The sequence below is a fragment of the Laetiporus sulphureus genome, assembly GCF_001632365.1.
Source record: "Laetiporus sulphureus 93-53 unplaced genomic scaffold LAESUscaffold_85, whole genome shotgun sequence".
Taxonomy (NCBI): Eukaryota; Fungi; Basidiomycota; class Agaricomycetes; order Polyporales; family Laetiporaceae; genus Laetiporus; species Laetiporus sulphureus.
In genome coordinates this window covers 57,644-74,166 of record NW_024468594.1, presented here as the reverse complement: position 1 = coordinate 74,166, position 16,523 = coordinate 57,644, and the positions used below count along the sequence as shown (strand labels likewise).

Below are 16,523 nucleotides of genomic sequence, written 5' to 3'. Positions count from 1 at the left end.
TCAGCACCGTGCCTTTGTTCAATGGTATTCTCTTTTCTTGTGCCCCGGAACATTGCCTATGTTTGCATGGCTGAGAATAATGGTATTCAAAGAAACGGCCTTGGCACTTTCAATTTGATCGATCAGGGGGTCTCCGATCAGAGAAGTCTATTTTAAACTAAATAGACCTTTGATGGACGTCATTGGCCAAATAAAACTGTTGCCGCTTGCCTTGCAGACAATAAATAACTAATAGCTTCAAAGTTGTTCCTTATAATGGCGCAAAGCAGCCAAGGCTTCAAAGGTGGAAGTTGTTCCCTATAATGGCGCAAAGCAGCCAGGCTTTCGAATGATCCTGTTTATCTGATCGAGATCCGATGGGCAGGATAAGAATAAAAAGGTATAGATGGAATTAAGTACAAGGACCCTCCCGGACCCCTGCCAAGCTCTACTCGGCTGCATCCACAGCTTCATCGTAAAGACCCTGTCATGGTTTTACCTGACAAGGAACATACATGCTGGAATGAATTATTTTTCGTCATTTCAAGTCGAACAAGTCACGTGACCTAATGGGAGATAAGATAACCGATCATTTAGTCACATGACCTCAGATCTCTCCTGGCATAGTCATGTGACACTGAGCTCCTCAGCATTGCATCATAAGGTGCAATTGCCATGACACCATATTGCATGCTCAAGAGGAGCTCCGTCTCTGCGGAATATTATTAGGCAACCAATCAGGATAATTGGGACAAGTCGTATGATTGTAGCACCGTCCAGTAGAATAGCGTGTGACTCACTTATGTAGTACTGTACAGTAGCTAGACAATCATGTATATAAGGACCAGCAAGACGAGGAGAAGACCTCAGTCTTATTCTCCTTCGTCCACCACTACCATCACAGAGGGGTCTTACCAGACACTCTCAGTGTGCTATACATCCATTTGCATTCTCTCATTTGTGATAGCACCACCTGCCTCACCAGTAAGTCCTACTCTGCGACCAGCAACTTCAGCCTTGTCAGTGGGCACGTTGTACTGCCACAGCTCATCGCTGTTGGCTTTTACCCCGAGACCCTCAAGGGGACTCTTGTTTGGGTTGTCTATCTTTATCATCGGCGTGCCGTGACATTAGAATAAGACTGACCTTTTATGCCCCAACCAAGTGTCTAACACTGGTTGCTGCACATTTTCGCCCAGAGATACATCCGCCCAGGGCAGGGCTATTTCCACATCACTTCCCTCATACACTTTCCCCACGTCTCTACTGCTCAAGCCACTTCCTTCCTCCAAAAGGAACAGCACTGCACCTCGAACTATCAACGGTACCATTTCACCCAACGGACACTACCACCCTTATCAAAGACAGCCTAGAGTCCGTCGCTTTACTCAAGGCAATCTAGTTCAAGCACAGCAGCCAGAAGCTGGTCCTATAGGTCGCACAGCCGAGCATCATCAGCAAGAGTGCAAGGTTAGCCTTTGGATTGAAGGCATTTCTAAAGAGACTCCTAACCCGTCCACCCCACTCCTACCTCCTCATCCCTACACTACCTTCCCTGCCATCGACGTCATAAACTTCGCACTCTCCAAGAGCTATCACCCTCATGGTATCCACGAGAACCCCAAAGGGACGCTCCCTGAGAACATTGATCCCACTGTATATGCGACGATTCAGCGATACAAGGTCCTACAGCAGCCGCATATTGCTGCCAAGTTCACTGAGGAGCAGTTGAAGTGTCGAGACCAAATTCTTCGACACCTAGCAGCAATTAACTCGTGCATTGGAAAAGGGCATGATTTCACTTTCGTCGATAGACGCATTGCAATCAAGCTTTGCGTAGAATTAGGAAAGATCTCGTTCAAAGGGATCAACAAGGAGCAGGCACGAGTAGGAAAGGACTTAGTAAAGTTTGAGAAGGAGTCGTGCTACTGGCCCTACTAAGTCAGTTATATTCTTTTGTATCACCTGTATATGCCGCGATATAGTTTCAACTTCATTTATCAAAACTACACGGTAAATCACTACCTGGAAGACAGTGAATACCAAGTGGCATTCACTGTGTACCTCATTTATCAACCACTACTTGCATCATCAGCAATCGTCCTCCATTACAACTCAATCAACGTCGAATGAGCATACATTCGATTCACATACTTTCATCTCATTGACACGGGCTACGATATACACAACCCGCTCAGAGACTATTGTGAAGGACTTATCTGGGAGTTCTACGTGAGACTCTACCAAGAAGACGAAGAAAGGTTTTACCAAGTGTGGAACGAAGACTTCCCCTTACAAGCACATCCGAGGTCTGCAGCACTAGAGCGAAGGAATCGACTCATTGAGCAAGCACTCTTGGAGGCACGAGAATAACAACTCTATCAGGAGTTGACAGAAGAGGACCTTATTGCAAATAACACGGACCCCTTCTAACCCTGTTATCAAACTTGTTTCCCCTCTCCTCCACGTCGATTTCCATGTCTCAGTACAACCTCAGTAGCGTTATGTTCCCAGGAGGAACAACAAGAAGTGAGCCCACAGATCCCTGGAGAAGTCAGGCCACTTCCCAATCATCAGAACTGGAACCAGAACCTGCTGCCCCTGGTCCAGAACAACCCACAAGCAGCACACCAAAGGCGTCGGGAGTAGTCAGAAACCCCTCGCCTTCAGTATTACCAGAATTCACCACTCCCTCGGTGTGGGAATGAAATGGTGTACCTTATCCTACAATTGAGGAAGCAGCAAATGCAGCTGCACCACCCACAGTCCCAACTGACATCAAGGACTGGGTGCTGAATGTGGTCCGCTCGTTCATTATGAGGGATGTAGTAGGCTCCTACGAGGCTCTACATCAGAAAATGAATGAAAGACATGAACGAGTAGCTGCAAGTCTAGAGAACGAGATACTGGCTCACATCCACATCGAAATAATGGCAGTAGAAATGCGAGACCAGCTAAAAACTGCAAGAGCGCAAATCGGCACCCTCTCCGCCGATGCTGAAAGGCTCACTTGAAGCAACACCACTCTGGCAGCTGAAGCCCAAGCAATCTGCAAGGACTTCGAAGATTACAAGGATGAAGTAAAGGGTCAGACGGATGCCCTTTACTCAAGCATGGTCACCCTGAAGAAGGCTCAGGAGAAGACCACCACGTACATTGTTGGCTTGGAGTCTCAACTCAACAATGCCATCATTAATGCGCCTTCACAAGTTATCCAACAACCAGCTGGCCAATCCACCCAATCGCCTCGCAGAATTAAGCTTCCAGATCCCCCGAAGTATTCAGGGAGGAAATCGTCAGAGAACTTGAAACATGGTTCATGAATCTCCAAATTTGGTTGGACTATAACAACTTCACCGATGACAAGGACAAAATTCGGCAGGTCAACGTGCACCTGGAAGGAGGAGCTGCTCTATATATGAAAGAGTACGCAATCAAGCTCTCCTCCAGACAGCCCGTCGGCACATGGACAGAATATACACGGAAACTGGAGATGGCTTACAAGATGCTTGATCCCAAGCGCACCGCCCAAGCACAACTGGATGCGCACGGTGCCATCCATCACAAGACAATGATTGCCTTCGCAGAAAACTTCAGGGCCTATGCACCTGAATCAGGATACTCTGACCAAGACCTGATCGTCAAAATCAGGGAACAACGGTCGTCACACATTCAAACGGTAATGTCAGTGACAGAAACGCTAGACCCGGGCAAGATCTCCACAGATTGGATGGGTTATCTTGAATTCTGTCTAGAAATCGAGATCAAACACCTCCAACAGCTCTCAGGCAGCAAGCCCACTGGACAAACAACCGGAAGCAAGGCGACTGCCCCAAAGGACCCTAATGCCATGGACACCAGCACACGCATCGCTCACGAGCTTTCCTCGGAACAAGACAGATGGCTGGTGAATAAACTATGTTTATTTTGCGGAAAGCATGCCTATGAATGAGTAAAGCGATGTTCCTCCCCCAAGCCAGAATACAAGGGCAAGCAGTTTCAGACACGAACCGCCCCAAAGCAAGAAAAGGGAAAGGGTAAAGCGACGAATATGTGACAAGTGGAAGAAGAAAGTAGCGTGGCATCATCATCTCAAATTGCAGCATTAGAACAAGCAATTGCTGCACTTCGTGGGATGAGTACCACCTCAACTACTCCACCATCCAGCAAAGGCAAGGGCAAGGTCAAAGGCACAGACATGGCATCAATGGCATCGGCATCTACGGTCAAGGACACCAATGTGAGAATCATCGAGATGGATGAATTCTCAGAGGATTTTCAGTACGAAGTGTAGACAAGTCTGGTACTACACTTCAGGACAATTGTATTAGTACCGTGAGAATGAATGTACCTAGCGACCATCTATATATCGCATCCGTGGGTTTTTCTAAACATTCGATCGAATTGCCGATAAGATTCGTATCATGGGAAATCCAGACAACAGCACTATTAGATTCTGGAGCATTCTCTTACTATATCGACAAAGTGTTTGCTCAGAAACACGGGTTCACGATGACATCACTGAAATGTGAAATCAGAATCTTCAACGCAGATGCCAGTCCTAATAAAGGCAGCACGATTACTCATCGTGTAATCACAAGCATCTTAATTGGGGGGCACTGATCAACTGAGAGTTTGCACATCACTAATCTCGGATGCATGTCAATGATCCTTGGCATGAGATTTCTAGAAGAACATAACCCCCAAGTTGACTGGGAACATAGAGAGGTCACGTTCTCAAGATGCAGACACACTGTGAAGCAACAAGTCAGAGTAAGCGAAGAAGAAGTCAACCTCCTATCGCAACCTCGACTTGAGAATGAAGCAATTCTCCCTGACGTACACAAGGATGACAGGTGGGATCAGGAAGATAACTTCATTAACTGGATACACTTGCAAGACCAAGATCTTTGTAACATGGTGCACGACATCCTTGGCATAAGCAAGAAGGTAAAGGAGCATTTGATAGAACAGCCGGCAGAAGAGACACAGGACAAAGAATATTGGTCCAACTTCGTCTCTCCGAATTTCATCAATTCAGAGATGTGTTCTCAAAGAAGAGCTTGGAAAGGATGCTGATGCGTAAGCCCTATGATCATGCAATAGATCTTGTCCCAGACGCAGCAACCCCGAGACCGGCAAAAGTATACCCTATGTCTTTACGAGAGAAGAATTCGCTCAATGAATGGATTGATGGAGAGCTAGCTAAAGGCTACATTCAACCATCCAAATCCTCATACACCGCTCCGGTATTTTTCATCAAGAAAAAGGATGGCTCTCTTAGACTAGTCCAAGACTACAGGGCATTAAACAGTGTCACTAAGAAGAACAAATTTCCACTCCCCCGAATCAACGATCTTATTGATGGACTCTCAAGGGCTAGAATATTCACTACACTAGACCTGAGATGGGGGTACAACAATGTATGCCTTCACCAGGGAGATGAGGAAAAAGCAGCATTCATTACCCATAGAGGATTATTTGAACCCACTGTGATGTACTTCGGATTCTGTAATGCCCCTAGCACTTTCCAGGCCATGATGAATGATGTCTTAGGTGATCTCATTCGCACTGGAAAGGTGGCAGTCTACATAGATGATATCATAATCTTTATGGATAACCAAGAAGAACACAATCGTCTGACCAAAGACATCCTGCAGCGACTCAGAGACAATGACCTATTCGTGAAACCAGAAAAGTGTCACTTTGCAACCACTTTTGTCAAGTTTCTCGGACTCATAATCTCAAAAGGGTTGATACAGATGGACTCAGAGAAGGTCGACGGTGTTCTCAAGTGGCCAGTGCCCACCAAGGTAAAGCAAGTGCAAGCATTCTCTGGTCTGGCAAATTTCTACCAACGATTCATCAAGGATTTCGGATCGATGACCCGACCCTTGACTCTATTAATCCGTAAGGACGCAACATGGAAATGGGAAGATCCTCAACAAAAGGCATTCGAGGCCCTCAAAACTGCTTTCACTTCCGCCCCGATTTTAGCACTCCCCAACGCAGTCTGTCCCTTTAGACTAGAAATGGATGCCTCGGACTTTGCCACAGGCGTGGTCCTTGAACAGTTGGGAGAAGATGAACTCTGGCATCCTGTCGCCTATTACTCTAAATCACTCAATGAACATGAGTGAAACTATGAGATCTATGACAAGGAAATGCTAGCTATCATTCAGGCATTAGAAGAATATAGGCAATACTTTGAAGGACACCCTCACCCAGTTGAGATATGGTCGGATCATCTAAATCTTACCTATTTCCGACAAGCTCACACATTGACCAGATGACAAGCTCGATGGTCACTTTACCTTACTTGATTCAATTTTATTCTCTGTCACCGTCCCAGCAAGACAATGATGCATGCTGACCCTCTGTCCAGGAGGCCAGATCATGAGAAGGGGGTGAACAATGACAATTCCGGTCAGACTTTACTTCGACCCGAATACTTCACCATCCATGCAATCTCAGCCACTCATTCCTCCGAAGTTGATGATGCTCAACTTCTAGAAAGAGTGAAGTCAGCACTACAAGATGATGAAATAACCAAAGGTTACCAGCATCTACTAAAAGCTGGCAAGCGAGAGTTTGGAAAAGACCTCCAAGAGTGCAACTTTGAGCATGGATTGCTGCTCAGAAGAGGAAAGGTTTATGTTCCAAAGAACTCTAAGCTACGGTATGAGCTGATCAAATTACATCATGACATTTCAACGGCTGAACACCCCGGATGATGGAAAATGCAAGAATTGATCAGCAGGAACTATTGGTGGCCAGGGCTTACCATTGATGTTAAGAAGTACGTCCAAGGCTGCATCACCTGTCAGCAAAACAAGGCAACGAAACAGAAGCCTTATGGACTATTGCAACCTAATCCAATACCAGGAGGGCCATGGGAGGTAATCACATGTGATTTAATCACTCAGCTACCCCCGAGCCCAGACCAGAAGGGAGAAAAGAAGATGGCTATCTTAGTCATCGTCGACAGATTCACCAAACATGCTCACTTCTATTCGGTGGATGACACTGTGACAGCGTCTCAAGTCGCGTCGATTTTCTACAATGAAGTCTTCAAACTTCACAGAATACCTAGGCAGATTATATCTGATCGAGGAACCCAATTCTCAGCCAAACTATTTCAGGAATTCTGCCAGAAACTTCACGTCAGATCGACAATGTCAACAGCATATCACCCTGAAACGGATGGACAGACCGAACGAGTTAACCAAATTCTGGAACAATACTTATGCATGTACTGCAATTACCGACAAACTGACTGGACCATGCTATTGCCCACAGCAGAATTTGCGTACAACAATCAAGCTTCAGAATCAACAGGTTTATCTCCATTTTTCATCGAGCATGGTCGACACCCCCGAATGGTACCAGACATATTGAAAGGAGTACAGCATCCATTTCTGGAACACTTGTTCCATAACCGTGATCAAGCACAGGAACAAGCTCGTGCCGCTTTGTCGTTAGCAGCAAAAAAAATGAAATGGTATTTCGATCTCAAGAAGCAAAACATCCCTTTCAAAGTAGGAGACGAAGTGCTCATTCGAAGAAAAGATCTCCACGTTAAAGTCAAAAGCCAAAAGCTGGCGACTCAAAACTATGGACCATTCAAAATCCTCGAAAAGGTCAGAGCCGTATCATTCAAACTGCAACTACCAGCGGACATGAAGATACATCCCGTGTTTCATGCTTCCAAACTGATTATGTTCCACCAAGACTCTATTCCGGGATGCAAACCCCCTCCCAATCCACCAATCATCATAGATGGAGAAGAGGAATGGGATGTGGAAACGATCCTAGACTCTAGAGTCAGGTACAACAAAACCCAGTATCTTATAAAATGGTTGGACTACGACCACAGCGACAATACTTGGGAACCTTTGGAAAACCTTACCAATGTCAAAGACAAGGTGGAGGAATTCCACAAGACACACCCAGATGCTCCACGAGCAAAGCCGCAAATGCGCAAAGGACACAAAATCGCCATGACCGACCACCCTGATGAATTCATGATCTTCTATCGCACACACCCCGATGCACGAGCACCCTATAAAGGATCTTCTGGTGCTGCTGGCTGGGATGTTAAATCTACACAGGATTTACAAACTCCTCCACAATCCAGAATGCTTGTAGGCACCGGGCTAGCAGTAGACCCTCCAAAATGGACCTATATCTGAGTAGCACCCCGCAGTGGGTTAGCTCTCAAAGGAATTGATGTCATGGCAGGGGTAATCGATCCAGATTACACAGGAGAAATAAAGGTTCTACTGGTCAACACCATGACTGAACCTTTTGCAGTCAAAACAGGCGATCATGTCGCACAACTCATATGCGAACGATATGCTCCAGGAATCATCTCTGAGGATGACAGTTCAGTGGTTTATAGGATACAACGAGGTGTGCAAGGCTTTAGCTCATCAGGATGATGAACCTTGAGAAGGGGGTGATGTCATGGTTTTACCTGACAAGGAACATACATGTTGGAATGAATTATTTTTCGTCATTTCAAGTCGAACAAGTCACGTGACCTAATGGGAGATAAGATAACCGATCATTTAGTCACATGACCTCGGATCTCTTCTGGCATAGTCACGTGACACTGAGCTCCTCGGCATTGCATCATAAGGTGCAATTGCCATGACACCATAGTGCGTGCTCAAGAGGAGCTCCATCTCCGTGGGATATTATTAGGCAACCAATCAGGATAATTGGGACAAGTCGTACAATTGTAGCATCATCCAGTAGAATAGCGTGTGACTTGCTTATGTAGTACTGTACAGTAGCTAGACAATCATGTATATAAGTACCAGCAAGACGAGGAGAAGACCTCAGTCTTATTCTCCTTCGTCCACCACTACCATCACAGAGGGGTCTTACCAGACGCTCTCAGTGTGCTATACATCTATTTGCATCCTCTCATTTGTGATAGCGCCACCTGCCTTGCCAGTAAGTTCTACTCTGCGACCAGCAACTTCAGCCTCGTCAGTGGGCACGTTGTACTGCCACAGCTCGTCGCTGTTGGCTTTGACCCAGAGATCCTCAAGGGGACTCTTGTTTAGGTTGTCTATCTTTGTCATTGGTGTGCCGTGACAGACCCCATCATTTAATAGTACTACATATTAAACGGCTTTACGATAGTCATGCTGTCGTTGCCTGGTACTCCTTTGGGCATGTGTCATTGGCTCGGTACTTCTTCAGCCATTTGTAGAGCAGTTTCCCACTTGCAGATCAGTCCTGACCCTCAATCCTCTTGATCCACTCCCTCGCCAATTTTCTTGGTTCTGAAGGTTACAGAGTGATGTCATCTGAGCCGCCCTTTGGTCAAAGGCTGCAGATGATATACCTTTGGCTTGCCGCCAGGGCGATGGTCCCTTTCTTGAACCTTCGAGTTGCTAGGATAGTCGAAGGGGTTTTCCGGAGTTCGTGCATTCCGCATCGATAGGTGGATGCTCTTTTATACGAGCCCGTGCCTGACCAGGTGAAGTCTTCTTCAGCCTGACTAGTAGTGCTAACTACTTGTAACTACAGAGGCCAACCTAGAGCAGTCCGCAGCTGCAGGAGGGTCTTAACAGCCTTTGATTATTTTGCTGCCAGTGTCCAACAACTCCTGAGGGTCTTCTAGTATCCTGGTTCACTGGTCATTCCAACCGAGTGTTCTGACAGTTCGTTCCGCCACTAAGTGCCTATTTACTATGTGGCTACGAGTAACTAATCCCCTAACAAGTCAGGTACACAGGGGGGATGAAGCCTGCACCTGGCACCACTTTAGCACTGAGCAGGTGTGTTTAGTCCCTCAACACCCGAGGTTATGCAGGATATGCCGATGGTGTTCCAGAAGAGGTGCTGCCTACAGCTTTGTACTGGAGGCCCGTTCCAATAGTGGAGCCCATACTAAATATGCGGAAGATTCTCCCTTGTTATCCACTAGCCTGTTACACGCGAAGGCTACTCACTTGTTATGGTTGATTCAAACACATCGTCATAAGCGAACCGTGCCCTACCACCATTAGACGACTTACTCGTCCCGCAGACCCTTATATCCAAATGCATGGCAGCTAAGGCCAAGAATATTTTATATGGACTAGCAGCCCCACACTTCTCATGTGCGCCGATCCACGGGGTCAGGGAGTCCACCCTGCCTGTTTCCGTGTGGCAAGCCTACAAGGATAGCGGTACCCTTTTAAGGAGCACTGCGTCCCTCCGCCTCAGCTCGTTGCACTGTCTCAAGGCTGAAGCCCTCTGTGCCCCGATGGGTTTTAACTGCCCAGTTCCATGGAGTCCCCTTATGCCTGGGGTCATGGCAAGGTTTGCGACAGTAGTATATCGTCGACTTTTGTGGGGAGCTTTCTTAGGGCCCATGGTATCTCGACTTGTCATGCGCCTGTTTCTTCAAGGGGTGGCGCCCCAGTGGACCTCACCGCCTAAGGGCTCTGGTCATCTCTTCGGTTGTTTTTGCCCTAATGCAGGGAGGACGGTGCCCCCAAGGACTTTCGGCTCACACCTGGGCGGTGGACCCATGAGGTGGCTTTTGGTTTCGCACAGCATAATGCCTATCGTGGGGGAGGGCCTACTCCCTGGGGCCCCGCCAAGACTGCCTGTCCCAATGGGGTGGTCGTGTCAATGTCGGTGACTGCCTGTCATATGCCTGAACGTCGAGGGGTCGTTGGCGAGTCCATGCCGTGGAGAGTCACCGAGTGCCTAGCTGCTGTAATGCAGACAGTAGGGAAGTAGAAAGAGGGGGGCCGTCCTAAGGGCCAACAAGTGTGGAGACGTGTATGGCCTGCCTGGCCACAGTGATGTGAAAAGTGATATAATGATCACCAAAGAGAATGGACTGAGGTGACGACCGGTGCTCACAGCCCAAGAGGAGCAGTTTCGAGTTATGTTAAGGATCTAGAGGACCCGTGCACTCTCACTCTCACCTGACCTGCCAGGGTCCTTTGGCTCAAGTAGAAGGGGTAAAGATCTAACTCAAAAGTGAGGTGGAAGCCTCAGCTTGAGCCAGTATATATATACGAGGGGCTTGCCCCCCTGGTACCAGGATGTAGGTCCCTAGATACCCTAGAAATACAGAAATAGGCCTGTACAGACATGCTACAGACTGGTAACTAGGCTACTGGACGTCCCTGGGGATAGGTACAAAAGAAGGGGAGTCCGCACTTTGAGACGCGAGAGTGGCGGAATGTCCATATATGGTAAGGGTATCCGATGGATTGGCGACGACGGAACAGGGTCGGAGCACCCACAAAGTGTGGTGTGGGAATGGATGGGAAAAATCATGACATCAAGGCTTGACCCCTTAGACTTGACTGGGGTCAACTGATTGACCCCCCCGTCAATGACCGGGTTAAGATGGGGTCAAGAGGTCAAGCATGACCTGCACATGATCCATTATTTACCATAATTAGCAATAATGGCTTGAAGTGATGGAGCACGAAGCATTCTCGCAATGAACTGACATTTGGTTGAACTTGTACACTAATATGAATGTTCACGCGCCACCACGGGGTCATGCGCATATCACGCTTGACCCTTTCTCTAGGTCAAGATCAAAGTGCCTTACCCCTGGTTATTGCCCGGTTATCACCCGATAACCGGGGTCAACGACAACACTGTTGCGCGCTGCCTTTTAGTCAGCCATGGCTGTGCACTTTTTACATTAATTGCACGAGGCTTGGGGCACATGGCTATATGGTACAGTAGTACTTCTTATTCGTGACCTGTCCTTCAGTTTGCAGGGAGATGCCCTCGAATAACTCAGAGCCGTTGCCCTGTTGCTACTGCACTTGCAGCAAGTGCTTCCTATACACGCATTACATGGACATGCCACACTTCAAAACATCTAGACAAGATATGGAATCGATGACGCCACTATGGTAACATGCTGCATGAAATGCATGATCGGGAAGGTATAAGGTATATACGCCCCACAACATGCTTATATCAGAAAACAAGCTGAATACTACCCCTCTACCTGGGTTCTTATGCTAGAATCTTGTCCACGACCTCATGAACCATTGCAACCACAGCATTTCTGCGATCAAGTCGATCTTCGGCAGCATTTAGCTGTGCCTGTTCTTTGGTCAAGGTGAATCTCCAGGGCACAAAGCAGTACCGAGCCTGAGCGTGAGATTCTTATGGCCCTTCGCGTTCTCTCCCTCGCTACAAGTGGTGGGTTTCCACATTAAATTCCTCGTAGAAGCTTGCATGTTGTGCCGATCTCTTTGTCGAATGGAAGACAGTGCTATCAACCATCCGATTGTGAGTGGTTGCGGTATCGGTACGCTGGATATGGTGCTTCAACAACATCGCTGATGTGACAGGTGCAAGACACAGTGCGGAGGCAAGTGTCATCTGTCTGCGAAAGCCCACAATCTCTGATTGTCATGTTGGATTATACCTCTTCAAATGCATCTTCAAATGCAGAGGACCCCAGGATTAAAGGGTGAGCTCTGACCTCAAGCCACAGCTACTAGTTGACCATTCACTGATGCTGTCTCGTCTGCTCCCTGCAGGCGCGCATGTCAGCACTCGTACGATTCTTTCCAACTATCCGCTCCAAGCAGTTTACTGAAGCCTCCCAATGAGAATTGAAGCCTAGAACACGACAAAGCAGCTTGTGGCAGCAGTCCCGCGCCACTAGTGTGGATCGATACTCAATCATACAACATTACAGAAATATCGAGTCGTAGAACGTGAGGATAAGAAACAGCAGAAATGTTGCATGCATTGTGCGTGTATGAGTGGTTGTTACGCGGTGCTCTTTGAGATCACATCGTTTCATGTACAACTTCTGATTCATCGCAGAACTATGCTGGTGACGTTGAAGTTGAATATGAAGAAATGGCGGATCACAATACCGAAGATGCAAGACTTGATGAAGAGTGCATAATAATAATACTCCTGTCTTTCAAATTTCACATGATCTGAGCAAACTGACAACGTTGGCACGCTGCAGAAGGTCAGATGAATGGCTTGCTGAATGTGCTGCTGATCATCGTTCCAGGCCGTTTTTCCGACGTCGCAACGTGTCAATGTGGTGAGCAAGGCAAGTGCATCTGCATTGCCTTCTATCTGCATGCCGTTCATTGCACCCTTCTTCTCTCACTGTCATCGGTTGTATCTTGCTGAGTTTATTGAATTCTCTGAGTAAGGACATCCGCGGGTCATTTCTGAGGGGTTCTGCGTGTTCTCTACGCTATTGAACACGAGGCAGTTTGATGTGGTCTACAACGATGCAGTGCAATGACTCAGCAACCATGAGACAGACATGGAGCTTTTTCATCGGCAATTTGTGAATGTGCCAGGCAGTTGTCATGAAGACGAGAAAGTGGAGAGAATGCATGACGTGCAAACAGGACAGATGGCACCGTGCAGGATGTGATCTGTGTTGCAAGGGAAGTGATAATCGAAGATCATTGGGTGAACTGGTGCGTGCGGTCACTGATCACTGGTCTGCTGAAGAGTGGTCACTGGTTGATTGGGGTAGGGCCAAATTTTGGCATGTTTGGATGACCTCTTGAAGAGATACGTCGTCCTGTACCATGAGCGTCAATTGATGCCCTATTTACCAGCAACAAACACCAAGTCAGTGTGCCCGCCGATCTTTCCTACGCCACGACATTAGACATCCAGCTCATGGTCAAGGTGCTCTCGATCATCGTGCTTCTGCTCGAGATGTCACCCAATGTCACACTCACCGAAGTCAAGGTGGCACTGCTCAAGTTCATTCATAACGTTCTTCGCCGTGTCTCACTTATATACACGTTACGATACACATCGTGTCAAATCTGGTAACTTCGTTCAGAAGTCGCAGCCTGCAGGTTATCAAGGCCAACGGTCTGCCACTCATACTATCCATTGCAGAGTTCTCGAAGCATCTCAAGGTTCTTCATCCATTGTTGCCTGTTGGATCGTCGCTGACAGAGTTGATGCTATGGCCATCTGTCTGCCACCATTTGCTTCACGGCACCTTCTGATTTTAAATCCCAAATCATGACATGTCATCGCAAGAAATTATCTCTGCTCAGATTATTCCGAGCGCTTCTCTGCAATTAAGAGGATGCTTGCGCTGCTGCTACGTTCGCGTCTGATAGATGCTTATCAAAACACTACTGCGCGACCCCACAGATAGCGGCAAAGGAAGTCGATCAATATCCTTCTGGACTCAGGGTGCAGTATGAGATGCAGCTGGAGCTCATGAAGGATGCCTATGTGCCGCTGTGGAGTATCTGATATTTTTATTCTCGCTAGTCCCAGATAGTAAGCTATCTGCATATGCTGATCGGGGTAACGAGGCTGAACCACACATGTTTAGCTTTTCACAAACTCGCCTTTCACTGTTTCCTGTTGTCAGCCATCCAATCTCTTGTGGAACAATCGTATGTCTTGCTGCTTTTGTTCCTCCCTCATACGACACAACAGCACATTAACTCGGCTGATCCAAAGATGAATCCGACCATCCGAGTCGATCCCCGTTACTATTACGAGCAAGAAGCTGACCTCGAGATTATCCTGGATTCATTTAAGTACGTTCGAAAGATTGCACACACAGAACCGTTCAAGGACATTGTGATCGCGGAAATGATGCAAGAATCCAACATTGCACATGATGGACAGCTCCGTGATGGGTATCTCTGTGACATGCTCACAATGTTGCACCTTATCTAATAGATCTCACTTGAAGGTCACTGTGCAAGCACTTCTGGACGGCCTGGCATATGTCAATTGCGAAAGCTGCTGTTCGCACGAGCTTGTCATTTTTACAGGTATGATTGGGAGCCTGTGTATGCTACTGAAGGAAAAAGACAGAATTGTCGACCCATCATTGAAAGTAATTGTGCGGCTGATCATGACGATGCTATATCTGACTTGTAATATGGGTGCAGGTATACGGAATGAAGTGTCATCGATCAGAATGTGTGTCGTCGATGTTTCGATCAGGAGTCCCACTAGAGGTATCGTCTCATATGCAAGATAGGTTGGTCTTCCGCATCAAGCCCGACATCATCAAGAAATGACAGCTCTAGATGGAAGTGCGGGGATCACGTTCATAAGATTTGTTACGAAAGCTTTGTAGTTTAGTGTCGTCCTTCGTGCATTACAAATCTTGGTTTCATCGACTGCACTGCTATCATGGTGGATAAGGAACAACATATACAGCTATTGCACACATACGTCGAGGCCTCCTGATTGCTAATGTAGATATATCAAGTACAAAGGTATTTGACATGCACTGACAGTTTGACCGTGAAACCTTCAACATCATGGGCTCTGCATACAAACGTAACATAACATTATCATAACAAATTCTGCTGAAAGTTGGTCAATCGCGATCCAAACGAGTGACCCTCTGCTCCAATGTGGTCTTCAACCGGATCCACCATGCATAGAGAGAGTCATTTCCAATGACGTCTAGCCTTTCCTGAAGCAACAACCACTCCTTGCAGCCTTAATCCTTCGTTAATAAGGCTATCGAATCAACGGCATCCTCGCTGTCAATCTCCAAGTTAGAGAACACGTGGACCCAATGCTTAGGTGGTGCTGAGGTGGTCGAAAGCCCTCGTAGAAAGGCATTGGCGGCAGGATTTCGCACTGGAACCGGTGCATCCAGGTCCTGCTCCTGACAATGAGCAATAGAATGCCGAACATGAGACGATCAACAATCACCTGTGACAGTGAACCCTCATTATTGCTCACTGAACTGTCATCGTCATCGTCCACCAATGAACCGTCATCGTCATCGTGCACTGCTGAAATGTGATCGTCCCTCGCTGAACCGTCATCGTCCCTCACTGAACTGTCATCATCCCTCGCTGAATCATCATCATCCCTCGCTGGACCGTCATCATCGTCTATCACTGTAGGCACTGTTCCGTAGTCCTCCCTCACTCCTTCTTCAGGATCCATCATATACTGTACGTCAGATCGCACCCTTCCCACCCTGGTAGCTGCGGTGGATGATACCACCTAGGCATCAAGATAATTATGATCAGATGGTGCTCTAGAAACCCTATGATTGTGGAACGTATGCTTCTCGATTGACCAAAAGCAGTGTTCATGCTTTGAGGCATGGCTGGAACATAATTCCACTTGCCATTCACATCGCGCCCAATGGAAGGATGCCTCCCATAACGGCGCTTCATTGCATCGAGTCGCAATTGCTCGCTGTGCTGCAACCAAGAGGCATCGACTCATTTGTACAGCACGATCACGTTCATGATATAGACTTACCTGTCTCGAATCATTTTCTCTAGCCAGCATAATCCTGGAGGTAGTCTCCCGTGGGCAGAAGAGACAATTCCTTCAAACCTCTGCGGGAACGCTCCGGATATCCTTGTCTGACCCTGGAGGGAACTCTAAAGGATGTGATATAAGTCTGAAGGAAGGAGGAGAATGAAACCAAGCACAGCACACAGCTTATGTAGCCTTTTCGGGCGCTCAGCCTCTGGCCTCTGGCCCAGACACACAATGGGCTACAAGCACAAGTAACAGGACCAAAACCACTCTCCAGCCAAGCCACCCGTACG

General features: G+C 47.3%; 3 protein-coding genes across 3 annotated transcripts; 2 read left to right on the top strand and 1 right to left on the bottom strand.

Moving 5' to 3' along the window:
- Positions 1–3,298: 3,298 nt before the first annotated feature.
- LAESUDRAFT_764736 (uncharacterized protein) lies at positions 3,299–4,273 on the top strand (the record flags this gene model as incomplete). The annotated part of the gene is made up of 3 exons (XM_040913497.1): positions 3,299–3,886; positions 3,956–4,016; positions 4,083–4,273. 3 exons carry the CDS (start codon positions 3,299–3,301, stop codon positions 4,271–4,273), a joined length of 840 nt encoding a protein of 279 aa, XP_040758054.1.
- Positions 4,274–12,131: 7,858 nt separating this feature from the next.
- Positions 12,132–15,014, top strand: LAESUDRAFT_718231 (GMC oxidoreductase; the record flags this gene model as incomplete). Its single annotated transcript, XM_040907412.1, has 12 exons — positions 12,132–12,165; positions 12,233–12,255; positions 12,318–12,439; positions 13,001–13,033; positions 13,353–13,424; positions 13,569–13,731; positions 14,125–14,221; positions 14,248–14,375; positions 14,419–14,624; positions 14,668–14,735; positions 14,763–14,827; positions 14,883–15,014. 12 exons carry the CDS (start codon positions 12,132–12,134, stop codon positions 15,012–15,014), a joined length of 1,143 nt encoding a protein of 380 aa, XP_040758053.1.
- A 431-nt stretch (positions 15,015–15,445) lies between these two features.
- LAESUDRAFT_718230 (uncharacterized protein) lies at positions 15,446–15,903 on the bottom strand (the record flags this gene model as incomplete). The annotated part of the gene is made up of 2 exons (XM_040907411.1): positions 15,446–15,616; positions 15,694–15,903. The coding sequence occupies 2 exons, from the start codon at positions 15,901–15,903 to the stop codon at positions 15,446–15,448; spliced, it is 381 nt and encodes a 126-aa protein (XP_040758052.1).
- Positions 15,904–16,523: the final 620 nt, after the last annotated feature.